This window comes from Chlamydotis macqueenii, chromosome 25, assembly GCF_036417535.1.
Source record: "Chlamydotis macqueenii isolate bChlMac1 chromosome 25, bChlMac1.mat, whole genome shotgun sequence".
NCBI classification, from domain to species: domain Eukaryota; kingdom Metazoa; phylum Chordata; class Aves; order Otidiformes; family Otididae; genus Chlamydotis; species Chlamydotis macqueenii.
Window position 1 is genome coordinate 3,501,713 of NC_141580.1, and position 27,627 is coordinate 3,529,339.

At 47.7% G+C, this 27,627-nt stretch overlaps 1 protein-coding gene across 1 annotated transcript in view; it reads left to right on the top strand.

The window, feature by feature from the left end:
- The window catches only part of TANC2 (tetratricopeptide repeat, ankyrin repeat and coiled-coil containing 2), a 241,105-nt gene that overhangs the window by 63,547 nt on the left and 149,931 nt on the right, over positions 1 to 27,627 (top strand). The window contains exon 4 of the mRNA XM_086766662.1: positions 26,234 to 26,305. Coding sequence (XP_086622788.1) covers positions 26,234 to 26,305 — 72 coding nt within the window. The remainder of the gene's footprint in view (positions 1 to 26,233; positions 26,306 to 27,627) is intronic.

Consider the following 27,627-nt stretch of genomic DNA (forward strand, 5'->3'; position numbering starts at 1 on the left):
TTGTCTGTAACACCCTTGGAAAGGGGAGGACAGTGCCTGGTGGCCTTTGTGTCTTCATTATTCATGGTTAGACGTGCAGCGAGATGCAGCTGTGATGACGTGGTCAAATGAGTGTCCTCTGCCCTCTAACTGGAAATGGGAAAAATCCTAGCTGGACGATGCAACTGCTTTATCCTCTTTCAAATCACAGTATTTCAGCCCTCTTTTTAATACTGGACTGCTCAGGAAGTGTGAAAATAGCGTGGGTACCGTGATGATTTAATGAGGAAAGAGAAACCGGCCTGCCCGAGTCAAAGCCAGGAAGAGTGAATCAGAAAAATCAGGTAATGGCCCTGTCTCTGCAAGTGTATCTCCCGTTATAAAAATCAGCTGTTCCTGCCACATTTTGCTTCTCAGCTGAGTTTTCTAAGTTATCTGATACGCTAACAGAGAAGTAGGCTGGAGACAGACGTTTCTTGGTGTTAGTGCTGAAAACAAAATGGCCGGCGCGTGTTAGTGCTGCAGGATTGCAGCCGGAGAGCCAGCTGCAGTTAAGTTGTTTCTGTTGAGTAGAAATTAAGCAAAATACAATGGTTTTGACTGGTTGGGCAGCTGTTATTGGGATGGAAGACAGGGAAACAGACTTAATTTAAGTAAATTTACAAACAAGTTTGCGGTTACTACTAAAAATAAGTGTTTCTGTTTGGAAATAGACCCTAGATGTGCTCTCAGCTGTGCAGCCATGGAATGTTGTTCATGTTCTTGCACATACGTTGCCCAGGACTTACTGCTGGGTGCTCCTGTAAAAAAGAATGTGTGCAGGATGTAGAAGAAATGCTTCATTTTTTTTTTTAAGTAACTCTTTCTCCCAAAATAATTGTCTTCCCTTTTGAGAAGCCCCTACCTGGAGACTCAACGACCTCCTCCTGAAGAACTGATTTTCCGTCCATTGAAGCAGAAAGGTCACGGCTGTAATTCTGAGAGCTGGGCGGTCTGGGGTTGGTAACTGCACAGTACCTTTAACTTTGGGTCCCGCTCAGATGAATTTGATTTAAAGTAGGATTAAAAAAAAAAAATCTTTGATAGCCATATATTGAAGCGCTTTTTTTGCAAACACTACATTTGTTGAGCATATAAATGTTTTGGAACTCGCACGTGCTTTTGTCCCCAACCTGGTGAAAAATATCTTTTTATCCTGATCTGAGGAAACGTGTATGGTTTCCTAAAGGAGAAACGGGAAGAGGTGAGAGAATCGCAGGTATTGCGGTGTGAAATGCGAGCGGGTGGGTGAATGCTGCGGCGTTAAGGCTGAAGGGTTTCAGAGCATGAGCTGTGGTAAAATATTTTTCTTTTAAGTTTGTTTGGTGGAAAACTATGGGCACAAAATTTATGTGACTGTTTAGTCAACAAGGCTGAGGCTTTTGTAAGAACATTTCCTATAACGGACCCGAAAGGTGAGCTGTGGAGATTCTCACGGTGCCTCGGCTAATTATCCCTTTTGATCTAAAAAGTACGGGCTGCATAAAGATTTTAAATTTTAAATGTCTTAATATGGTATGTTCATAATATTGGAAGGTTTAATTTATTTCTAAAGACTCTTGAGGGCTGTGCGTGTTTACAGGAGAGGGTGTGCTGTGATTGTGGGTGGAGTGGTTTCCTAGGCGTGATTCTCGCGGAACTGTGAGAACCGTAGGGTGTGCGGGGAGGGGAGGTGCAGCTCCTGGCGTTCACCGTGCGGTGCTTCCAGACGGGCTGTCAGGACAGGGAGTCTGTCGTTACTGTCACCGAGGAGCTGATTTGCTGCTTTCTCCTGGTCATGCTTCGGTATTTGATGCTTTGGTAGCAATTTTGGTGGGTATGAAATAATTCACTAGGAAATGTCAAGACAGTGGTTGGGTATGATATGCTTAAGTTGTTCTTTAGTTAGGTTCTGTCAGAACGCTGTAGAGTATATTCATTTCAGACATTATTGTTTTCAAGACTTCAGATTTACTCTAGAGAGAGAAATGGGTATGTGTGCTTTCTTAGAAGTGCAAAGACTTCCGTAAAAGAAAAGCTTAAAAAAAGGTTCAGAAATCTTGTCATAGAACCATAGAATCACAGAATGGTTTGGGTTGGGAAGGACCGTCAAGGTCATCCAGCTCCAGGCCCCCTGCCAGGAGCAGGGACATCTCCAACCAGATCAGGTTGCTCAGAGCCCCGGCCAACCTGGCCTGGAACGTTTCCAGGGATGGGGCATCCACCGCCTCTCTGGGCAGCCTGGGCCAGTGCTCCAGCGCCCTCACAGGGAAGAATTTCTTTAGCAGCTCTCTGGTCAGCAGTCTCTCTAATACTTATTATTTCATGTCAAGTTGGCAGCAGATGGAAGTGCTCTCAAACGAGAGATGTAGCACGTAACGTCTCTGTAATGCGCAGAAATGTCGCTCGGTAGCACGTGTTCTGTGGGAGCAAGGCTTTAACATTTTTTAAGCGTGCAGGTTACAGATTAACCTTTAGCTGATTATTTCTTTATTGTGCATCTTTGGTGCTTAAAATTACCTCAGCTGTTTTTCCTGTTTGGAAAAGTTTCTCCGTGCCTTGGCGGTGCCCGCGTAGCCCTGACGTTTGGTGACAGGACGGTATCTTCACCATGCGCTCCACCTTCTGCTGTGAGAAGAGGTGCTGGAAGGACAGCTCGCCCGCACTGCTGTGCTGCCGATCGACCGTGGATGGGCTGGATTTATGATGGAAATGTTCGTTATTTTGCCTTTCTGTGATTATTATGTCTTTGTGTAAATGACATCAAAGGGTTTGTTCGTTAGACTGGCTGCTTCTTTCTTAGCAACTGAAATGTGTTTTTGAAAAAGCTTCTTTTGCGTGCTTCCATTGTGTTTGTAACGGTATTGCTTGGAGAGTTTTGTGGATGGGTGGGGAGGGAGGTGGAGATGTTTTGATAAAAATAAAACTTAATTTGCCCAGTAGCTAGTGAAGGATTGTAACTAGGATCAGCTGGGATTATGAGAGGTTTGGCATGTAACCCTTGTCACTGCCAGCTAGCTCAGCGGGAGATTAAACCTGCTGATCTTCCCTGAGGTGTGGTGTGAGGGGCCGTGGTTGGAGGTACCATCGAAGAGGATGGAGCTTGCCTTGGAGATCTTCTGCAGAAGCTGCCTTGGTGCAGTTTGGACCATCCAGTACCAGTCAGTAAGACAGAAATCCCAAAGCCTTTCTTACAAGGGCTCTTGAGGGACAAAGTATTGTCACTGATCGAAGTGGGATCAGTGGGTGTTTGAGCATTGGAGAAGTGTATTTTTTATATCTTGCATTTCGTGGTCATGAACTAGTCATCAGGATGAGAATCAAAGCTTCAGCATGGTGCCAGTGTTGTCACAGTTCTCCCTTTCCTCATGTAGAGAGTTGTGGCTCAGCTTTATGCCACAAGCAGCTCCAGATTTTAGTTTGACTCCCTAGAAGTGTCCTTCAGATCATCTGCCTGACCAGTGCTAGCTCCAGCCTTTGCTTTGAGATCTCACTTTCTGGGGAGCTTACCCAAAGCGATGGTCTGTAACGGGTTTCAGGGTGTGCGGGGGGGTGGCTGTGGTTGTGTTTCTCTGATCTGATAAAGCTTTAGCTGAAGGGTTTCCATCACTGTCTTTCGTTTCCTTTCCCCATGTGGTCAATTTATGTATTTCAGCAGTTTGGGCTTCGCAGCCAACCAAGACAACGGCCCGTTGACACTGCGGTACGGACTCTCAGATGCAGATGTTTCTCAAGAAGGTTTTGGGACATGAAACAATTATTTTGTTTCTCTGGTAGGATGATTCAATCTTTGCTAAGGCTTCATTTTTATAGCAGATCTTAATGTGTGGTTGTGTTTGGTAACACTGTAATCATACAAAAACCAACCAACCAACCAACTGAAACCAAATACCTAGTGTAGATAAGAACTTTCTTCAGAAACAGTTGTTGAAATAAAGGAGTGCCCCTCACTTGTCCCCTGGTCGCTGCTGTAAGCAAGAGGGCAGGCCTCTGCTACAGCAATAAACAAGTCTTTGCTTTGGTCTTACGCGGTGAAAGTTCACGTTTTGAGGGTACCACGATCTTGAACTGCTGTTAGCCTGCGTGGGGAGGCTGTGTTTGCCACTGCCTGTGCGTGCCGGACATCACCGGGTGCGCGGGAGGACGCCTCACCCCACCACCCGGTGATGAGGTTCGCGTTGCGTCCCAGCCCGCGCGGTGCCTGTCGATGGTTTTGAAGCTCAGGTTCTGCGACAGTTCGTGATCGCAGGCTTCTGTGTGGACCACAAGGATTGTGTTCAGAGTGACCTGGGTTGGAAGAAAAATGCCCTGGAAGGGGGCAAAACCCACACTCCCGGCCAGAAAATGATACCCAGCAAAAACCTTCACCGCTGTGGCTGTTCGGTGCTGGGCGCTGTGGTTGGAACGTTTTGCTTATTGTTATCTTTTGTTGAAAAGTTGTTTTTCTTGGTTGAGCGGTGAAAGCAAACAGGGGCCCGAGGACCAGCTTTTCCGGCATCCTGGAGAGCTCGTGGCCTTACTCCGAGGTGCCGCTTTGAACAGCAGATCCACAAGCATGAGTGTGCAGACTTTGTTTTTAAAATTAGAAGAGAGGAAGGCAAAAAAGAGGTGATCAGAAACATTTATACCTTATTCATTAGGCGGGCGTGTGGAGCAGCCCTCCAGCTGGGAGAGTCTGTGGGTGGAGGAGAACTGAGGTGGTTGTTAGGAGAAGCAGTGCTTCCTTCAGAAAACGAGTGAGGAAATAGGGGCAGGTTAGGGGCAGCTGTACTGGGGATAAAAGAGCAGTTTATTTTTCAGAGAAACAGAGCAAATAAAACAGTAGTGAGCTGACAATGATAAATTAAAATGAAGGAGCTCAGTAGAGCTTATTCATATTTTATCTGCCCTCCAGCATAAGACTTCTTGCGTCAGCTGAAATTTTTTTTCCCAGTAGTTTCAAGGCTTGCAACCATCTCTTTTCCCTTCAGAACAGCAGCAATCCTAAATAATAAAAACTTTAAAAAGAAGAAAAACCTTGATCCATATGATGGCATTATAATACCTTAGCTGTTAAAATTCACGCGCATATTCTAGAAGACAGGTCTGGGGCTTTCCTGCTGCGCAGCGTTTCTTGCAGCGCAGATGTCTGTGCGTCCTGTGGTTGTGATATATGATGGTCCATTATTCTTCTTTAAAAGAAATTTCCCTGAAAGTGATTGATTTCAGAAATCAATCATAGCTTTGCTGCCGTTGATGGAGGGTCTCTTGCACGTGCTCTGGACAGTACAAATGGAATTTTTCTGGGGCGGTTGGGAGGGCGTGCGTGCAGAGGCACAGCCACTGAAACGCGGTAAGTGGAAGTTCTGCGGAACTGCCGCTCTTCTGCGGCTCTCACCTTCTCGAGGGGTATCAGATATCCCGATCCATCCTTGGGAGGGGGAAGGAGGGTCACCCGCTGTCGCTCTCGTGGAGCGCTGTTGGTGACTCCAGTGCTGTCATTGCAGTTACCCGCTTTCTATTGGGGAGCAGGGAAGTGATGAAAATAAAACTATTTTGGGGCGTTCTTGGGGATCTTACAAGTAAATCCTTTATTTATTTTGGCCTGGAATTAATTTAAAAGGTCATGCTGCAGTGGGCACAGTGTTTATGTGGGGCTTTCCTCTGACCTGTAAAGGTTTAAGAATAAACTGATTGACGTACACACTTTTGGGTTTTGCCACATAAAAATGAGTTGCTAATGTGAATATAGACATTAGAAAAAAATAATAGTGACTAGATTATTTTGTTGACAATGATTTACTCTAGTTGCTTACCTAACCTGGACAAATTGGAGCCTTGACAGCCCAGGTCACTGACGTGGGACCACTGCAACGCCTCATAGCATCAGCTGCTGCGCGAAGGGGATCTACAGCAGGTTCTTCTAGCTCAGAAGACGGTTTAAGAAATGTTTAAATGGAACAAAAGGTCTAGCTGGGCATCTCCTTACTACGTTTTGTTCGAAATATTACACGGATTAAGAAACCAGCTTAGAGATGGTTCTCTGGTGATCAGCCCTTTGAAGTTTTACAAAGATTCTTGTCTTTTCAAAGGGCAATCAGAGTACAGCTTCAACTTTGGAATGTGTTTAAGGCAAAACTGGTTGTGTCTTCTTTTTTACAGGTGTACTGTGTGTTGGAGTGGGGCTGACACCTAGATTATCCCTCCTGACAGGTTGAAAGATGCGTTATCACCCGTTAAACTTGGAGCTGGCTATTGATGTGCGCTGCCTGTACAATTAGCGAGTGTGCTTGTCTGTATTCCTGCTGTTAGTCATTGCGGTGACACGCGGTTACATCATGGGAACCAGAACATTGCCTTTGAAATAAGAAGTTTTCTTGGAACATAGATGAGTCTGTTTTGGTGGAAGGCAGCTCCGTTGCCTGGGGCTGATGCACTGGATGGCTCGGGCAGGCTGCGGACTGTTTTCTTGCTATTGCTGTGGTGCGTTATGAAAAGACGAGGAGGAACGGCAGGTGCCTGAGCATCTCCACGGCTCTGCTTTAGTGCCTTTTAAGTTCATTTTGTTGCAGCTTCTGACGTAGTTTGAAGCTTTCCTTTCAGCTTTGGATGGAAAAGAAAAAGGTGAGTCATGCAGGTGGCTGTGCTTGCTCCGTGCAGTTCCTCATCAACGTGCTACACAAGGATGGAAATTAGGAATGGCAGAGCTGTAAGTGACCCGATCTCAACTGATGGTGTGATGAGTAGGAGGGGCTGGACCTGCTGAGTGGCAGAGGTCCTGGTGTAGATTGCTCTGTGCGCCTCGGTTTCTGACGCCGAGGACACACAGTCCCAAAGTACTTTAGTTAAAACACAAACAAAAACCATTTAGGTTTTTTTTTTTTTTTTAAAAAAAAAAGGCAAAACCAACATGCATTTCTAAATTCTCCTGTATGTGACTCAAGAGGAGAGTAAATCAAGATCTGTTCAAATAAAACTTTTTTTCTCTTTTTTTTCGCGCCCTGAGTGTTTTTTGCTGTTCTCAGACTGAAATTAAGCTCTAGACAAGGATTCAGGGATTGATTTGTTCTTGCTGTGCTACCAGGAGTAATAAGGAATCTGTAGAATCTGCAGCCAGTCAGTATCCCTCTGTCCTTTAATGGAGATGAATAAACACAATTACCAGCCTGGTAGTGCCTGATGTCAATTAAGAAGAAAGGATTGAGTTTGGTTGTGTAATGTATGTGACTGTTCTAGCTAACCTAAATACGCGACGCAGCTATTCGAAAGACTTAACTTTCATTAATTGCTCGAGCAGCTGTGTGACTCGCCAAATGCAAGAAGAATTAGGTGTAAGGATGGCGCTGTTTCTGCGTACAACCCCGTATACCAAACCTGAATGTGCACAAAGTGTTCCTTTTCCTTGTTATCTCCTTTCCTCCAGCTCCCCGAGGAACTGAACACGTATTATACTATGTGTGGAATTTAGGAATAGGGTGGATCTTCTTAACCCAGAGAGAAGGGATTCTTTTGTCCTTAGAAAACAAAACAAGTGTGTTTTGAAGTGTGCTTTTACCTGGGTAGCACAACTTGCGTACGGCTGAGGTGGCTAGCAGCACTGGGTTCCTGTTGGGCTGTGAATGAGGTGTGCAGGAGGGAGGTTTCTGGAGCACTTTGCGTGGAAGTCCCGCGAAGTCCCCTGCGAGAGCAGACTCTTCCGCACCCACACGAGCGTTTACAGAAGCAGACTGCAGTCTCCCAAAGGAAGAGGATGCTGGAAGAGCAGCAGTCGCCTGAATGCGACGCCGCAGGGAGCGGTTGCGGGTGCAGCTGATGGTGTGATCTTTTAGTCCAGTGCCTTGCGCCTGGCACGGCGTGCGCCGACGGAACCCTAACCCCTGCGCTGGTGCTTCAGACAGCTGCCAAGCCGCTTAGGTTCGTGGTGCGCAGCTAGCTTTACAAGCAGCAGGTGATCTGCTTTAAAAGGCTGGGGCTGATCCCGCCTGGGAGGCCCGTCCCGCGCGGCGAGCGGTGGAGCGGAGGAAGCAGGTATGCGTTCTGCGGAGCGTGTCGGGTGATGGTGTTGTGCAAATGGCTCGGCTTGCCGGGCGACCCGGGGCTGCTGCTTTGTCCGTGGGATGTCGGTGTGGGGGTGAAGCGCAGGAGGTGTTATCTCTGCAGAATTGGGTTCTCCCAGGCGAGCGGTTGGACTGTCTCAGTGCAGCCATGCCGCTGGATGACGGGGCATGTTTGCTGCATAAGCAGTTGAGTTCCATTAAAGGGATCGGGGTTTTTCTGTTGATCCTGGGAGAACGGCAGCTTTTCCATTATTTGGGGCTGTGTTATTTGCTTGAGATTTTGCCCGGCTTTTTGCCATTGGTGTGACCACAAAGATCGTGAATTGGGTGAGTTGACATTTTAAGGAGGAAGGGTGGCAGCGTGCTCGTGTTTTATAGTATGAGCTACTTCAGTGTTGATTGTTCCGTGCTATTTCAGTTCAGAAACGCCATGAAATGACTGTGAAAAAGGAAGGCTTTTATTTGTCAGCATCTGTGTTTAAAGCCTGTGTAAACAGATTAAAGACGTGGATACTGTAACGGAGATAGATGGATAACCCTCCTTCTCCCCCCCTCACACAGCTAATTGCTATTAGTTGGGCGCTCACAAGCTTTTAGGAAGCCTCCCCCGTTTGTTTTCCTGAAGTACAGTTTGCTGTTCAGCACGTGTCCTCGTTAAATAAAGTGTTCACCTGCAAAGCGGCGTGCCTGATGAGGGAGGGGGGAATGATGCTGTGCCTGCCTGTTTTTATTCGTGTGTGCAGTTGCATTCTGATGAGGGACGTGGTGTAAGTCATTAGCAGGGTACAGCTTGAATTCTTTTGCTTTCTGCACTTTCTGGCACTTCCTTGTAAGTGCCAGACTCTGTCCTTCGCGTGCTGCGATACGGGGTGCTGGGAGCTGTGGGAAAAGTCGGTTCAGGAGCAGCTCCTGCCGGTCACGTAAAGCACCTGGGCCTGAAACGGCTCTGGGAGTGGAGGGGTTTGTAGTTCTCCAAAAATGCACGGGCTGTGGGATTTCTGTCCATGGATCCCACGGAGTGTTTTTGCTGGGGTTGTGGATGGATCTCATTTTGGCAAAATTCACAAAGATGCTGAGTGCAGGGGAAGGTAAGTTAGGCACGGGGGGCAAGCTGTTTGCTCAAACCGTCGGCGGGATAATTAATCTGAGCTAATCAGACCTGAGGTGTGCGTACAGGTACTTGCAAATGAGGGAACAATGTCCTGGACAACAGGGGTGGCAAAAAAGTTGCATTTCCAGTTGGGTGCTGTGACAGAAAGGGCCAGTGAAGTGTACGGGTGTGCGTGCAGTGAATTCTTCAGTAGGGCGAGCGAGAGGCTGGGTTTGTGCGCAGGACGTCGGCGAGGACAGGCGCGCCGGGCCGCGGTCGGCGCTGGTGTCAGCGTTTTGGTAAAGGGGTTGCAAAATGAGGGAGAATACAGAACGCCACGGTGGGCTGCAGGGTGCAGGGAATGAAGCGTCACGCCCTGGGAGACCAGGGGGTCTGGCTGGGAAGGGTATCGGAAAGGGGGGAGCTGACGTAACTGTGCCGTGAAATCCTTGGATGGAAATGTGGGGGCTGTAGGGCCCCTCAGTCTGATACGGGGCTTTGTAACACGCAGCGTGTAACAGAAACTGGAATGGGAACTGGAAATGATGAAGCAAGGTGCGCTGCTTGAATAGTCATGGAAGCTAACTGAAAGGAAGTGACTTTTTTGGCAGCAGGGGAGCAGATACCTTCAGTCAAACGTAAGTGAACGAAATCTGTGGCTTCTACTCTGCAGAAAGTCAGACAAGGCCTTCCTGGATTTTAACAGGAATCTTATTTTAAAAGAGAAATAATTCCCAAATAGAAAACCAGCAGTATGTGTCTGTGTATATACGTATATGTGTGTATATACATTAAAAAGGTTATCACTCGGTTGTCTGTGAGGAAGAAGTCTTGCAGGAGGCGCCATGCCCGGCCTTAGCGCGCTGCTCGCATGGGCTGGCTTCTTGCAGAGGCTTGAAAATTGCTTCTTGCAAACAAATATTTGTTTGCGTTAGCTTTGCATTCCTCTGTGGATCTGGGAGTGGAAGGTACGGTGTTTACTAATATTTCTATTACAATGCACAAAGCACTTGAGTTATTACGTGTTCTTTCTTTCAAAGAAGCTGGGTCTGTGCAAGCCTGGAAAGAACGAGATAATCAGGTGAATTTGTACCTGCCCGTAAAACCGCCGTACTTTGACAGATGATTTCCTCCTTACGTATTCAGGTTAAGTTTCCCTCCTTTTGACACTGCTGCTCCATCTTTGCAGGAAACCATTCAAGTTTATTACTAGTCTATCAAATCTTGCTTCGTCTTTATGACTAAGCTGAGCCTAAACGTGCGTCAGCCCGTCTCGAGGCATGGACGTTTTTTTTTTCTCTTGACCTTCCAGCGCTGGCTGGCAGCTTACAGCTCTGGGTGCTGATGGGTGATGGTGCCCCCAGCCCGGGAGAGCCCGGTGCAGCCCTGCCTTCGGCACTGCCGCCGCCTGTGCAGCTTTTTTTAGAGCATCAGAAATAAATTGGGACAGTTGGGGTGGGTGGGTTTTTTTTTTCTTTTTTTTTTTTTTTTTTCTTTTTCTTTTTTCTTCTCCACTTGTGACCTACTGTGAGTTTGGAAATGGGGTACAAAGCTGAAAAACTAGCTCTCCTTTCATTCCATCAAGGACAGCTTTTTGTGCATTCCTAATTTGGCTGCTCGTTTAAATTTTCTGATAAGTCAGACTCATGTATCATTAAATATTCTCTTAACCTGAAATCTGTAGGTTACTTTAAGACAGGTCATGGTGTTAGCAGTTCTTCAGAATTTTTCTTCTGCATCTCCAAGCAAATAGTAGGCTTTATTTTTAAGTCTGATGGCTTGAATTCTGCTTACGGTTTCACGGGTTTGTGTAATATGCTGCACACCTTCCTGCATTTCATGAGTTTTATACGATTAGTCTGTCGAGCTCTTTAATAGCTGCCTGCTTGAGGAAGCTAACACAAAAACTTAGTCATAATTTATTTAATCAGCAGAACAGCTGCTTCACTGCAAACTTTCATTAATAAACTTCAAAGTTTGTCTACAATAAATGGAATAATTTTAGCACTAACAGGTTTCTCCATGATCTTCTGTATAGCAGTAATTTAAAAAGTGTAATTATTTTACGTCATGTAATGCTATGCAAAGTTTGGTCTCGTTAAATTAAATGCTCAACAATCTCAATTTTAAATTGCCAAGTGAAACAAAGAGAAGTATAAACAATTTTTTTTTTAGCAGATAATTTACACCTCATCCAGGTAGTGGGACAGCATGAGGGACGCGTAACAGCTAATGAAGTCGTGATCGCAAAGGCACACTGACTGCAGAGTCGCTGCGGAGCCTGGGCACAGGCAAGATTACGAACGTTTTTTGCAATATACATCAACACACGAGTGAAAGACAACTGTGCGTGTGGTCTTGATCTAGTTTAAATCCTAAACTATTGATCCGGGTTACGCTGATAGGTTGTCTGGTGTTTACAGCTTGATTTCACAGCAGTAAATGGCGCGGTGCTGGCAAGCACCTCTGCACCGGCAAAGGGGAAATATCTTCAGAAGATTATCAGCAAAATTAGTCTGGTGAAAAGGCACAGCCTGTAGCTGATACAGTTGTGCTGAAAGAAAACTGGCTAGGATAAAGAACAGCAAAATAAGAAATTACCCAGAAAGTAAGGTGGGGTGAAGTGGTCTGGGCGCAGCACGCCTGGGTGAGAGGGTCCGCAGACCGGTGAGCTTCCAGTCTGAGATTTAATCTCAGTTCTAGCGTTGAAAGTGGGTCTCCTTGGCTGGTCTCAATCCTGTTTTGAAGTTGTTCTTGTGGCTTCCCATCGTGCTGTGCCCGAGACGTGCCTGGTTTGGTGTTGGGGCTGCGCTGGGTCCGTGGTGCGTGTGGAGGAGTCCCTGCTCCGCTTGCAGGCTGTGAGGGTTTTCCTCCGAGTCCCTCTGTGCGTTTAAGGGTATGGAGATCACTTGCGGGAGAAAATGGAAATTACTTAGCCTAACAAAGTTCTCCCAGATGAAATCCTGGGATTAACACTCCTTTCCTTGCCAAGTCCTGCCCGTAGCTGGCAATGTGGTTGTGGAGGAGCAGGAGGAGTTTCTGCAGCAGCCATGGAGACACCCGAGCGGTTTTGCCCGCAGAAATGCATCTCCATGTACCGGTTGTGATCCTCCATTATTAACAGGAATGTGAAGTCCCAGCTAAGTAACGTTACTGTATGAAAGCAACGGTGTCATCAAGATTAAGGCCCATGGATGAAAACTCGTACGTTGCGGAAATGCCGTTGAGTGAGCCTTAGAGGAGCCGCCAGCCCTTGCACGTCGAGGCGTTGGTTGGCAGGTCCTAATTTCACCTCAAAGACTGCTGCATGTTTCCCAGTCCTCTCTGTAGCAGCGCAGTGCTGTTCTCTGGAGTTCTCTGTGTCTGGGAAGGTGACAAGTTGCTGGGGTGGCCTTGATTGCTTTTCTCCAGGGAGGTAGGAGGAGGTTTGCATGGAAAAGAAGCAGATGCAGCAGAACGCCCCATGGCTGATGGTTCTGGGGTGTCCCATGCCTCCTCTTGGCTCTGTCTTGTTTCCCATATGAGAGATCAGCCCGCGTTTTGGAAATTTGACGATCTTTGCCATGTTGCATATATTGTGGTTCAGTAAATTTTCCTCAGAAGCTTTCAGGAATAAAGCTTGCGCCCGATTCCTGGTCCCTGTTGCCTGCCGGAGTCCCACCCCAGCCATGTCATTTCTTGCTTCTCCTGCCTTTTCCTTGCGAAGTTTCCTGGCGTTGTAAGGTTTTGGCTAACCTCTGCCACGGATCCCGAGTTTGAGTTTTGTACCATCTGCTGTCATCAGATGCTTGCTTCTGTGGTGATAAGGTACAGGCAGAGCACGTGAAAACAAAGCATCAGACTGTTTGTACCGATTTTTTAAAATTATTTTTGATTTTTTTTTAACAAGAAAAGTGGCAGGGTTTTTTTTTTTTTGCCATAAGGCAATGATTTTTTGCTTTCATTTTAAAACAATTTGCATTTAGGCTATTGATTATTTCCACTGTAAATAACTTTATTCTTTCTGATTATGTTTTCTGTCTTTATTTGTAGTTTTTCATCTTCCCTGTCATGGAGAAGGGATGTTTTTGCTGCTGTGCACATTAATAGCATTAATGGGTGGGTTTCTTGCCTCACAAAATGCTCTTTGAAATGGGTAGCTTATGTAGCAGAATTTGCTGGAACATTGATGCCAGAGAAGTTCTTTGTTTCTAAAATTGTTTTCTTTCACTCTGGCGGCTTTTTGCCCTTGCCTGTGGATATTTCCTTCTCCGTTGAAGATGATGGAGGAGAAGGGAAGGTATCCTTCCTCTCTGGATGTGTCATCCCAACGTCATTTCAGTTGGCAAAGAATGTTTCTAAGCCATCGTGTGTAATGTGCTAGTACGAGATTGATTGTACCTCCTGGTTGATAAATCAAAAAAAATTACTATGAAGAGCTTCTGTGATTGTGTTAATTAGAGAGATTTATGCCTGGTCTCCGCAAAGCAGTTGGTGGTGATGTGTGCAGCTCGGTAGCGGTTGCTGGGGCTGGTGCTGCGGTGGCAGGCTGACCTGGCACCCCTTGGCGTGGGTGGGCTTGTTCCTGGACAACCAGGGGTGATGTGCTAGTGCTTTGCTCTTCCTCCCTCTCCATTTTTAGACCCTTTTGTATTGTTCCCGAGTTCCGCGTTGTGCAGTACTCGAGACGAGCCTTTGGAAGTGCGAGTTTAGGCTCTGGTGCTGTGAAGCGCCATCTAAAGTCAGCGTAGGAATCTCTAGAAACAGTTCAATGGACAGGACATCAGGCACTGGGAGGAAATGATAGTACGTCTCTGTATATTGCTTTTCCTTTGCATTTTACCAGTCAGGCAGAATTTCTTGAATACTTACTAGTTTCCTTAAAGCCCTAGCTGTCTTTATTTGTAAATGTGTACGTATGTACATTACTGCTGCTGCTTGAGCAGGACCTGGGAAATATTTTTTAGAAATAATTACTCATAACCTCTTTTTATGTTTTACTATGTAATTGCCGTTGGAAGCAGAGTGAGTTGTATTTATGATCAAAGGCTGTAACTCGGGACTGCGTACATCTGTGAAGCTTTTTCTGTTGCGGTGTAGCTCACAGGAGCCAAAGGAAGAAGATTCCCAAGGATGTTTGGGTTGCGTTATTGCTATTGCGATGTTTAAGCATAACTTTTACAATTTAGTTACTCGGGTTGCAGGAGATGACAGACTGGAAGAAGGAATTTGATTGCATTTGGTGGAGATACCTTTGATAAAAAGTTGTAATGTGTTTCTAAAAGCATCAGTAGCGCATTCACTGGAAATGGGATGAGGAGTGAATTTGGCTGCAGCAGGAGGGTGCAGAGCGCGAGAAGAGCTGATGGAAGATTACACTCGGTGTTACGTCTGTCTGAGAAAACGAGATGCTAAGGAGCGCAAGGTTTTCAGACGAGATTTTTAGTTTTCTTTTCTCTTTTGCTTTTCCTTAGTTATCTTACTGTAATGTTGCTAGCACATTCAGACTCGGTAATTGAATTACTGTCTTGAGTGCTTGGGGAGCGTTGGGTGCGTTGTTTGGGGAGCGATAACGATTTCCATGCCGGTGTGTCCAGGTATGTGTCATTGTGACAGTACTCCTCTGGCTGTCAGATGCACGCATTAAGCTGGAAGAGCTCCGTTTCAAACTGCCTGTGAATTGTGACAGTGGAAGTGCCGGTGTGCTCTGCCGAAAGTCAGTTTCCTGTGGTAAGTCATAGATGAATCGATGCGGTTGCTCCAGGTAATTGAATTCGGTCTGTCGAGGCAGGCACGGCGTGGTCGTCTGCAGGTGAAAGCGGGGACCCGCGGTCTGAGCAGCACCGCTGCCTGTCATCGATTTACTCTGATCTTGGGAAAATCCCTCTGAGGAGCGTTAGCGACAGTGCCTCCTTATGCTTGTGTGGAAAAAATAACCGTTTGGTGGCCGTGGAGGTAATTAAGGGGGTAGGGGGGACACGCTGGCCACAGCGGTTCCAACCATCGAATGGCTGTATCAGCTGGTAGAAGAAAAAAACACTTTGAGCTCTAAAATAAGGTTAACGTAAACCTTTACAAGTGCTTGAAGAATTTTGCTGGGGGTTTTGGGAGGCTGTGCTTGTGCTTTCCCAGGGAGCAGGGCGGCCGCGCAGCAGAACGTCCCGGAGGCTCTGTCGCGCGTGGCGTTCCCGCGTGTGGGGGTCTGCGTTTCCCGTGCCGTGCCGGCCTTCTGTCTCCAGGTGCTGCACAGCAGTGGCGTACGGGGAGCGTCGCCTGGTCTGAGCGGGTACGTGCGCTGCTTCATCCGCAGGGACAGAGCTTGCGTGGCGTTTGGGTTCCCCTGGGTTCAGCTGAGGCCAAAGTGGTGTTTTCGACGTGTCGGTTATGGGCGTGGGGGATTTCGGAGCCTTCTTCCTCAGCAATAGGGCTTTGAGTCCCTGATAAATCCCTTCCACCGTACTCTTTCTGTCATTGCTCAGGATTGCTGGGTGCTAGCAGCAGGCTGCCTGTCACCAGACTAACCTATTTTGAGCTTCCGTCGCTTGTGCCCATTTCTCAACTAATTTTAGGACAGATGACCACTAAGCCGTTCTAAAAATGCCGCTTGAACTTTTAATTAGAGGAACACACACAAATGCAAAGACAAAATTTGCCCTACAAAATAGATAACTCTTGTCACTCTTAAGAAATGCATATGTTGTATATGTTGTTAATTGTTTTTAGTTAATTACATTTTAACGTATTCAGTCAGTTGGAATAATTAGTGTATCTGTCATGGTTTTTATTTGGAGCTGAAAATGCTTGTGGTTGCTAAAGGTCCCAGACAGCCGTGTTAGAGTACACAAGTATTTTGTAATTTACAGATGGAGAGCGAAAGCGCGTCGAGTCGGTGATGACAAGGGGGGAATTCAGAAGTCGGTCACTGCCGATCCTCCTTCCCTCTCCTCGCGGGCGCGCGGACGCTTCCTCACCAGGCACCAAGAGCTCTCGCAAACAGAGCGAGGCTTTTCCCACCTTGTGATGAGGCGTGAAAAATGAACGATTGCGCTGTCTGTAGAGTTGTTCTTTGGTCGCCTTTTGAAATATTCTGGTTATTTTTATGTATTCCTACCTCTTCGCCCCCATCCGATATATATTTATTATTACGTCTGTTCAGATTGGAAGGTGTAGCAATCCAGAACTCGTTCTGCTTGTGCTTCACTAAACACCAGGTTTAGGTCTGGACTAACTCGCTTCGAAAGAAAGGCTGCCGTATCCTGAACCAGAGAGGACCACCCCTTTCACAGGGCTAGAACGGTATTTTGTTCCGCTGCGAGAAAATGAACAATTTGTGCTGTAATGTAAATGAAAACATGTTTGTTTTCGTATCTTCCTGTTTTAGCTCTAGATTGTGCCTCGCAGGAGCTGCTGGTTACTGAATAAGGATAATTGGAGCTGTGGAAGCTCTTCTGGGCGTTGTGGCTGAGGCACGTTTACGATGAGGTGGAGGAGGCCTGAGGTGTGCTGGGGCAGAGCGGCAGCGGCTGGTGAGGTCGGTGGGAGGTGGTGAGCCCTGCGGAGGAACCGGAGAGCAGGGTGTCTGGGAGGGGTGGGCTTGGTGCTCCTCCCGGCAGCCGCGGAGATGGGTTCCTGTGTCACCGCGGTCGATAACGAGATCGGGACGGTCAGAGCAGGAAGCGAGAGGAGGAAGGGCGAAGGGATGGTCCCATCTCTCTTCTCTCTGCGCCGGAGCAGGGCTGATGCAGTGTTCGGGTGGTAAATGCTTCAGAGTGACTTCACCAGCTTCTGGTTCTGCCCAGACAGAGAGTTTCTTGTATGATAACACTCAGGAACTCCAAGCTACAATTTTTTCTGTATTAGATAAAAAATCCCCTGCTGTGGATCAGCCTGCCTGCTCGGCAAGGAATGGGGCCAGAGTGCTGAAACCTTGCTTAAAACCGTTCCTTTCCGTACCGGTTTCCCAGGTTGAGCTGTCGGTGCTGCAGATGTTGGAAGCTTGGATTCCAAGGTGTATTCCTCAGGCTGGAGTTACATTTTTGTTGTGTGATATAATGCTGGTTCACTAACAAAGAGCCTGTCGTTTGTGAGAGAGGTGCTTGGGAAAGATCCCTTGGGCTTCGAGGAATCGCCCAGGCCGTGGCCGTGGTGCAGTTTGCCTTTCAGAAAGAGAAATCGAGGGGAGAGGAGGTCCAGGTTAAGAGCCCGGGCGGGCAGCGTACCTCGTTTACCTGTTAACATCATTCGTCTTCTGGGTGTCACGTGGTTTGTTAACCAAAGGTCTTCATTGACTTGTCAGAACGAAAATGAAAGTTAGAAATAAATTGCGAAATGGTGCAGTAGTAATATTTTGCTAGATGGTGCTGGGAGCGAGTGGTCAGCTCCTCTCCTTTTGAGAGCAAAGCAGACATTTTATCTGAAATAAGCGTCTTATTATTTAATGTGTTTTCCACCAAGGATAAACTTTAAATTTCTTCCAAAACACTATTTTAAGTACTTGCTCACAAATTCTGAGAAGAACGTATTTTCTGTCACGAATCAATATTGTGCCCAATCATGAAGCCTATTTATTGTCTTGTCTTGTAAAAGGGAGAATGCTTGCATTGAATCTGACGCCAGTGAAGCTATTTCTGACTCGGGAGGTTTGATCAGCTTTCTCCAAGCCATCCGTTGCAGTTCCTCCGCTGTCATTGAGCGGGCGGATGGAAGTCCATCTCTTGTCTCCCCGTTCGTGTTTCCTCATGACGAGTTCTGAAGAGGCGAGTGCCTCTTATTTTTCTCCTCTCTGAGAGTTGTAACCACGACTTTTTTTATCTGCTCGTCCTGGGTGATTCTGTTTTGCCCCCGTAGGAGCTTGAAACATAATTTCAGACAAATAATTATAAGTTGATGCGCATAGATCGCTGCAAATTGGTGCCTTTCTGATTCGGTGACAGCAAACATTGCATCCAGCTGATGACTTCCCACACCGCCCCGTTAACTTCCGCGGAGTTTCCAAAAAGACCTGCTTTACGTTGATTTAAATGATGAAAATAGTGAAGAAGTGAGGCTGCTTCCGTCCCTGTTAGTAACTAGATTGAAAGATTGTTCATCAAAACAGTTTTAGGGACAAGTACTGAAAATTTCAGCAGTGAATCTAAACAGGATTACTCAGCTGAGACGCGGGGCACGTGGATGGTGACGGGGCTGGATTTTTAGAAGCGCTGATGGGATTTAACCCAAATCCCACCGGCAGTGAGTGGGACACAGGGAGTCTGAACAGGTCCGGTTCTTCGGGAGGTTAACTTTGCTGATCTAGTTTTATACTGAGTTTGTGTCCTGTCGGTTTTTTTCTTGGTTCTGTTTTTAAACGAATGTGCTGCTTTAAAGGAGAGTTACTACAGCATTTGGTCTGCGTAGGGGTGTCTGCCTTAGAGAGACTGAGTTACCGTGAATTTGAAGTTTCAATCTGTCTGAAGGATCGTGGGTGCTTCAGACCTTTAATTAAAAATGAAAATAGAAATAAAAAGAAGTCAGATGGATAGAAACAGAAGAAATAAAAAGAAGTCAGTGCAACCTTGTACAATCAATCTTGAGATTATGAACTGAGCAGCGGGTGCATTGACTTTTGGGGGATCTCTTGTGCTCCCCTCGGCTCTTCAGAGGCCCGCGCCCCCGCTTTTGTCCTTTCTCGGCCGTTGGCACAAGTGCGGGAGCCACGCTGTTGCTACAGGTCGCTCCTTAATGAGCTGCGGGACACTACAGGTACTGGTGGCAGCTGGCCTCTGTTTATAAATTTAGGTAATGAACTTATTAACGCCACTTTAATGTGCACAAAGCATAAAGCGCAGACATCTTTTTATAGTTACGGCTGAAGTCTGCAGCGTGATTTCCGAGGCGTTAATGGAATAACCGAGCCAGCACGTGTACCGGTGCACCTTCAGGCGCGTTAACGAGGCGGCAGCGACGCTGGGTTCCTGCCCTCCGTCGTGCCCTGCTGCAGCTGTGACTCCAGAAGGAATTTGTTCGTCACGTCGAACGTTTTACGCTACTCAAAGTTATTTTCAACCCACGGGCTCCGTTGCGGTCGGTGCCTTAGGTCAGCGCTGCCGTGTCCGGCGGGACTGCGCTGAACGTGCGGTGGGGCAGAGCCCCGTCTGCGTTACCTGTACGTTTGTTTTCCGCTGCAGCTCAAGTCTTGCAGAACACGGCCTGCGTCTCCATTTCCTCACATACCAGCCTTTTGTTTGCGAAAAAGGAAGAAAGTCTTTTGGTGGCTCGTGGATTAGCCATTACCCGATGCAGTATTCTGTTTATGAAACCATTTCTGGGACTTTTGTCTCCTGTTAAATAACATTATCTTGAAAGCTCACTGCAGAGAAATAATTCTGCACAGAAATAGTACACGTTGTATGCCTTTTCTGATTTGTGTGAATTACCAGAGCTGTTTGTAAGGGATTCAGCATGTTGGAAAGCGGTTCGGGAGCCTTTTTTAACGACACGGCGATTAACGACCAGGGGCTGTCCTGTGGTCCCATCAGTTAAATTCCTCCACCCCCACACCCCCCCCGGGGAGCTGTTTTGGTGGGGGTGGGTGCTTTATTTGGTTAGTAAATTAAGACAGTTCTTAATAATTTTTGTCATAATAGTAATTTTTGTATTAATACGACTTTCAGCACAAAAATAATGATTTTATGTTTGTTTTCTGAAGCAGAAGACCCCTCACAAACTAAATAATCGGGGAGAGTTATTCCTTACAGTGGCTCTGAAGTGGGGGGCTCAGCGCGCGCTCCCCTCCCGCGCCGTTCGGGTACGTTTTGCCTCTTTCCAGGCACAGCCCGCCCCTGGGAGAGCAGCGAGCGCTTGCGTTTGGCACGTGTCATTCCTTAGCCTGGCTGGAATCCATCGGGATCGCCGAGAGCGAGATCTGCCGCCGCCTCTCCTACGCGGGGCTGAGCCGCTTGCGGGCTCCGGGACGGGACCGCGCGCTCCCTCCCGCAGCAGCCATGCCCTGAGCTCCGGGGACCCGTCCGGCTGCGGCACCGCGCGCTCTGAGCCGACGTGCTTTCACCCCCTGCGGCTGTTTGATTTTTGTTGTATTTTTATTTATTTATTTTTTTTCCGTGCACCTGTGTTTTCTGGGAGCCGCGTCGCCTTACGCTGTGCCGCGCGCAGGGCAGACCCTTCCTTCCGCAGCGATGCCGGGCTGGGCTGGAATCAGATCGGCTCCTGACCTCTGGACTGGCTTTGTGTGAGTCTGCTGTGTTTTCCAAATACGATTTCGATACGACGCGGATTGAAAGTATTGATTTATGAGCCCTGGCAGCGGGGCGCGTTCTGTCAGTTGCCGTTAGAGCAGCGGCACCTCCAATGCAGTCGGTTCTTGCAGCAGATTTCCCGGCATGCGTGAAGCAGGCTGACCCACCCTTTTATTTTCCTGCGTTAAAAAACGCTTTGTCAGATTAAAGAGCCAGGGAGGCGTTTAATCACCTTGTGTGTTTTAGGATGCTGCTTTAATTAAATAGGAGAAGAGGAATACCAGGCTGCTGGCGCTTTATTTTATTTAAAAACTCGTGGTCTTGGCCATTGAGGTGAGCACCTGGCAGCGCGGTGGTGCTGGAGGTGCCGAGGTATTTGCTGACCTCAGGCCGCGCGGTTGCAGATGCGTCTCGCTCGGATTTGCGGACCAGTCTCCCTAATGGCCGTGCCGTGCTTTATTTGGTAGGATCGCTGAAACCTCTGGGATTTTCTCTTCCCTTTGGGAGCGGTCCGTTCAAAGAGCGCAGTTGTTCTGTGCGTTGGAGATTTGTGGTGTCGCTGGCTTTAAATGGGGAACTGGTAGAACAGAGCGGGGAGGGAGGGGAAGCAGGCGTTTCCCAGGCCCGTTCATAGCAGGAGAGGGTGCTTTTCTGAGGCTGTTACTCAATGCGATTGTGTTGAGATGACTTAATCTCTCTGTAGTTGAGAGAAAGAATTAATAGCTGTCGGCCCTCTCTGGGTTTCTGACCCCGGTTTCTGTCGGACATCCCAGTTGGAGGGGTGTTACACGCTGATGAGACAGCATCTTTCTGAAATTAAAATAATGCATAAATCTCAATGGACTTTCTTAACAGGGAAATATTTAAAAACAAAAAATCACAAAAGTTTTCCTCCCTCTCATGGCTCCCACACAAGGGAGTGTGGGTTACTGAGCCAGTGTTTTGCTCTGTCATTCATTTCCCTCGTGACATTTGCAGAAAATCAGTTTTCTGTTTCTCACGGCAAGCTCCTTAGCCAAGTTTATCCCAGCCTGTTCTGATTTTTATTGTAAATTAACACAGATGGCTGTATTTTCTAGCAGTGGTGTCACAGGGGATTTACTCTCGGTGACCTCTTTTAGACTTTGCGTCTCAGGCTTTATTGATAGCTGTGGTGTTTCACCATGCTGGCGATCGTTGCGGCCACTGAGTTGATTGCACTTCCGTGAGCGATAGTCCAAACAGTAGGTCATGCCTGTAAAGGGTAGGTATTGCTAAAGCGAACGTGAACAGCTGCCTAAAATGACGCATAAATAAAATACCAGTGTTGCTGGAACAGCGGAGTCCTCATGCGCACGCGGGGTGAACGCAATCAAGACCGTCAAGTCGAGCGCTCAGAGGTTTGAAAAGGTGAGAATTAATGTTCCCTTAGCCACAGGAATTTGCCCCACTTTTTTTTTGCGTGTGTATTAAGATAACTCTTTAATTATCTATAGTGTTGTTCCCTAGTAATCTTGCTCTTCAGCCGCAGGGAATGGAGTGGGCTCAAATTTTTGATTTGTAGCAGAGAGAGAAAAATGAAATAGTTAAATCGTTCAGCTCGTAGCCGTGGGCTGTTCCTGCACTCCGCGGCCTTTTCCTCAAATGTCTTAACTTCTGCAGGCACCAGCCTTTGCCGCTACCTGGGTTGATTTGTTTGTGGGTTTTTTTAATGTTTTTATTGCAAGTGTTTGTCATTCCACAGTTCCTGCCTGCGAGGGAGAAGGTGCCTGCTCGGCCCCGGAGGCTCCGTGTTTGCTGCTGCTTTTACTGGGATATCCAGGGCACGGCAGATGGGAAGGGTCGGTGGCCCACTGGGCAGGGGGTGCAGGGCTTCCCGAAAGAGCTGCTGGCTGGCCCGGCTGCCGTGGGTCCGTCCAGCCGCCCTGCGGGTTTATTGCCGTACCTCAGGTGTGCGCTGTGAGAGGGACGGCTTCGTACCGCCTGCGCCTGTTCTCCAAATGTTCCTCCTTAAAAGCCACTGAAGGGTTTTGAGAATGCCCGTTCGGTTGTTGTTTCACCCAAGCCACAGCCTTTGCTGCCGAATCTGGCAGCAAGGGGTGAAGATGTAATGTATGCTGAGTCATCACATTTCTTCTTTCCTTTCCCACTCTCCTAAATTGATTTGGGAACTTAATTTACTGTGATCGTTCTCCCTTAATGTGTGGTGTAACTTGCAGATTACCTGAGGAATTTATACCAGCCTGAGTCGGGCGCAGCAGTTTCTGTTCTCAAACCTGGTGGCTTTGGCGACGCGTTGGCACCGTTTGGCATCCCACAGTGAGCGTTCCCGGGCGTTAGAGAGGGGAATCGCCTGGGCTGCGGCCAGCGGCTCTGTCACCTTGGTTAATGCATCTTCTCAAGGCACCAGCGCCGGTTTTGCCACGTCCAAGTGATCGACAGGAGAGATCCTCTCCTTCCAAGTGACCTTAAACAGATGAGTTCCTGCCTGGGCGTGAGGTATCCAGCAGCACTGCCGTGGTGGGTTGGTGTTGTGTCTCTTTTAAGCAGCATCACTTTTTTTTGTCGATGTACCACGCTCAGAACATCTGCTTCATTTTGGTAGGGCAGCTGACTTCCCAGAGATCCAAACACACTCACTTTGGGCTAAAACCCAACAGTTTTATTTTCTTTTAAGGTAAAGAACATGCTTGTCTCAGATTTATTCCATTGTAGAAAATCCAAGCAGGATTTAGATTCCCGGTAAAGCTGTGGGGTAAAAGCCTTCTCTCTTCCACGCAGCAGCTTGCGTTTCCTCCCTACCAGAGCTGGTGTCCCGCAAAAACCTTGTTGCTCCTGTTAATGGAGAACCAAATTCTGAGAGACCTGCACACCAGCTGTGATACAACACAGGATGGTGCTTTGCTGCTCCGGATTCCCTGTTGCACCTCACGTCAGAAAAGCAAGAGGCGCGTTCCCGTTCCCGCGGTCTCCAGTCCCACCCCGGGTGACGGTGGCTCTTGTTGGTGGGAGCTGTTACAGGTCCCCAGTGCCTGATGGTTTATTTTTCACGGATCTTCTGAACGCGAGGGGCGGGGGAATGGTACCGGATCAAGTTGGTCCAAAACAAGCAGGTGGGAGGGTTAAACCTGGCTGGGTGAGGAGGGAGAGAGTGGGGCTGAACTGAAGCAAAACCATGCTGGGGATCTGAGGGCAACGTGTTTTTAAAAGAGCCCAGTTATTTAGAGGGGAAAAAAAACCAAATGGAGTGAGCAGGGGTTCGTACTTGGTCTGTTCCTTCGTCTCCAGAATTCATCCCACCCACAATGCTGGCTGGAGGGGCCAGGCATCCCTCACTGTGCCGTTGCGTTGTAAGCCCCATTCAGTCCTGGATTAATTTTTTTTTTTTTTTTTTTTAACTTTCAAAACTCTTCCATCTCTCGCGGGCATATATTAAGGGGTTTGGGGTATTCTGTAGCTCTTTGAGATGAGTTTGGATGAGGGCATTTTAAAGTTGATTTGGAACATCTGTTTATGATACTGCAGCTATACTATTAACATATCGAAATATTAGCTGCCCTTGGTGTTCCGGAGTGTTCGGCTGAAACTGGAGCTACGCTGTTGTCTAAATCTTACTGCAAAGCACGGTGGAAAAAGTTACTCTGTGAATTCAAGAAAAACTTACAAACCACTTTTGTGTCACCAAATATTCCTTGGTTTTAACACGGTTTTAAAAACAAAAATTGCATTAGGTTTTGGAGTCTCATTTCAGAGGTTTTTTGGAATGTAATGTAACCCAGCGGTGTTGTCTCTTCCTGGCCCTGGGGAGCTCCTGGGTTATCCTCGCGGCGGGACGGGGCCGTGTGGTCCACCTCCGCCACGTCACCGGACCTTTGCGTGCGTGGTGGTCTGCCAGGTCCCATCCTGCAGCGTCTCCTCTGTCGGAGCCCAGCTCCATCAGAACCAGCCCAGCTCCATCAGAACCAGCCCAGCCTCTCGCCAGCTCCGTGCTGGGGGAAGGCTTGCCTGTGGGTTCCCTGGGCTGTCCTGGCAAGGTGTTGGTTTAGCATCACTCACAATAAAAACTGGGTTTGTCTTTTGGTGATGATCACGTGGCTTTTGATAAAGACAGGGTTTTACTCCTGATTTTAATACTGTGACTTTCTGTTTGTACCCCTCATCTTTTGAAACTTTGGGTCCTTACAATCACCTTGCATTGTGTATTTATGTTTGGAACTCAAAGGTTTTTTTTTTTTTTTTTTGTTTTCTTCATAACTTGGAGGTTATCCTTGTGGGCTCGTAGCCGGGGGCCTTTAGCGACGATGACGGTATCTGTGTGCAAAGCGGTGTTCAAAACCAACGCTGTGTCTCTCAAGTAAGAGTGCAGAGATGGTGGTCCATGGATCCCCCGTTAGATGAATACTCTTACGCCAGCCAGGCTGTAGGAGACTCGCTGTAACCACCCCCAGGAGGGTGTCTCAGGGTGATAAAGGCTCCTTCAAGACCTCCAAACTGCAACCGTATTTGCAATGGCACATCTTTCTTGCCACCGAAACAGAAAAGCGAGCAGCGAGAACGTTGTGGCCTCCCTGAGCCCGACCGTTGTGACGGCGCGTCAGGGCACATGCAGCGGGTAGCGGATGCGGGATCTGTGGGTTGCTTTAGCCGGATTTGGGGAGCTGAGCTTCACGTGCAGCTGCAGTACGAGCAGGGAAAAATGCAAAGGTGACAGGAAATTGCGTTACTGGCGTCCGTGCAAGGTGCCTGAACGTTGCTTTGGGGAAACTGAGGGCTGGAAGTGTTCTGCCAAGGGAGGAGGAAACAAAACCGGCTCTCTGTAGCCTGGGCCGGGGTCCTGCTTTTTTGTGGGGTGGGGATAGACTTTAATTTTCGGTCGCCTTCGGGTTGTGCTGTTGTGCTCCAGTACACGACTTACCTTTCGAGCTGCGTACCGGGTGTAACTCACGTGTACCGCGGGTCGGTGAAGCGGAGTTCCTCGATGGTGTAACAGGCCTGTCCAGCAGATAACTCTGGGAATACAGATACGCGTGTAGGGATAAACGTGTAGCGCAGCTGCTTCTGGTGTAATCAAAAATGTATAAACTCTAAAATCAGCTATTAAGTTTCTAGACAGCTACTTAAGAATTCACTCATTTAAAAACTATTTTTAAAGGTTGGGAAAGCCTCCCCTCCTCCTGCTGTGAGGTGTAACAGCCTCTGCAATACATCGTGCACCCTGAGCGCCTGGTTTTACTTTTTCACAATCTCCGTAGCTGGACTTTTTACTTCCAGCTCGCACAGGCCCTGTGTGCTGGAGCATCCTCATTGACGTGCGTATCTATTGTTTCTAATCTGGTCGGTTGATCAATGCAGACAGTGTGTAATTAGTCGTACAGTGTTGCACACAGGGTCCCACTCCATGTTTATCCAGATGGATTTGTGATTTGTTAGCTGAAGCTGCTTTCCTAAACAGCTTCAAGAAGATATTATGAGAGTGGTTTTGTTCTTCCCAGCCTTCCTGGTTTTGAGCTGACAAATAATTTAAAAGGGCAACAATTTCAAAGAATTTTTTTTTCTGGATCTCTTTCTTCAAATGCTTCATATTTTTTATATTTTGGTATAACGGCCTGAAGGGAAGGAACTAATTGAAGATGCACAATTCAGCTGCTGCTTCATTCACATGTCTGTGTGGTCAGTAGGAGAAATTAAAAGCCTACTTATATCCTGAGGACCTCACAGATTTCATTTGCAGTGAGCTGGGGAAAAGCTGGAGGGAAGAGCAAAGGAGCTGGTCAGCAGTTTGCCCCGGTGTCAGTTTGCAAGACGAACCTTTTGTTTTGCTGTTCCTACGAGATAGGTGATGGTACTCAAGGAAAAGTTGCATCTGCCTGACCTGTCCACTATGATGTTCTACTTCTGCTGTTTTGGTTCTCATGCAGATGGAGGGAACGAGGAGCCACCAGACCGAAGACAGGCAAGTGTAGACTCCCGCCAGAGCCGATCTGGGCAAGGTAAAGCTTGGTGTTGTTCTGCCTCTGTGACTCGTTTCTCGTTTGTTCACCTTTTATACAGACATTCTGTGGTTTTCATAAGACTGCCTAATCCTAGTAACCATTGTTACTATCCACATAGCTACAAATATACTAACGCTCACAAAACAGACCATCTTTGTATAGTTTGAAGGAGTTTAGACTGATGGATGGTGCAGAGCAGGCATAGGGTGTATGGCATCTCCATTCTGCAGGTGGAGGGACGGCTTTTGGACGTGCTGGCGTAAGAAGTCTTCCGCACGTACCAGTGCTAAGCAGTGGGCAACTGGCTGCAGTGACTGCTCGCCTTCCCCGCCGATGGCAAAGGGGAGAACCTGGCTGGTTTTCAGTAACGAGGTGATCTTTCCCTCCCGCCCCCGTGATGTGACAGAGATGGGGCCTCTGCGTTCCTGCCTGGGGGCTGAACAGCCACTTGTCACATCTTCTGCTCTGTACTGTTTCATCCTGCAGGAACAGGGCAGAAGGTGCTAGGAAGAGAGTAGTAAAAATAGTTTTAATATTCTTTAAACAATGATTCTACAAACTGTTTTCTTGGTTATCCATCATTCACGACAGGCTTGGTGGTTAAACCCCCACCAGAGCTGTGTGACAGGGATTTCTGTCCCTGACAGCAGCAGCTCTTAGATCTGCGCTGGCTTACGTGTCCTTTGAGGTGGATTACTTAAAGCTTTAAGCATTTCCTCATTTGTGAGGGTTGTGAAAATGCTGATACTTTCACACAGCTCTTAAGACCAAGAAGCATCTTTTGGAAGCATGGCTCTAGTAGGTGCTGTGTGTTGATTTGTTTTCTCTTTCAGATTGCAGCAATAATTTTCCTTTCATTTAGGTTCAAGTCCGTTGTTGTCATGGTGTCAAAATGAGACATTATGGAGACATTTTCTCCCGAGCATTGTTCTTTTTTGGCAATATTCCAGTGTTGCCTGGGCAAAATTACGGCAAGTGGTTGAAGCCTGTGATCAGAATTAGAACTTGAGCCGGCAATGTGTGCTTGCGGCCCAGAAGGCCAACGGCATCCTGGGCTGCATCAAGAGGAGCGTGGCCGAGGGAGGGGATCCTGCCCCTCTACTCTGCTCTGGTGAAACCCCCCTGCAGCACTGTGTCCAGCTCTGGAGCCCCCAACAGCAGAAGGACGTGGAGCTGTTCGAGAGGGTCCAGAGGCCACGCAGATGCTGAGAGGGCTGGAGCAGCTCTGCTGTGAGGCCAGGCTGGGAGAGCTGGGGCTGTTCAGCCTGGAGAAGAGGAGGCTCCGGGGAGAGCTGAGAGCGGCTCCCAGTGCCCAAAGG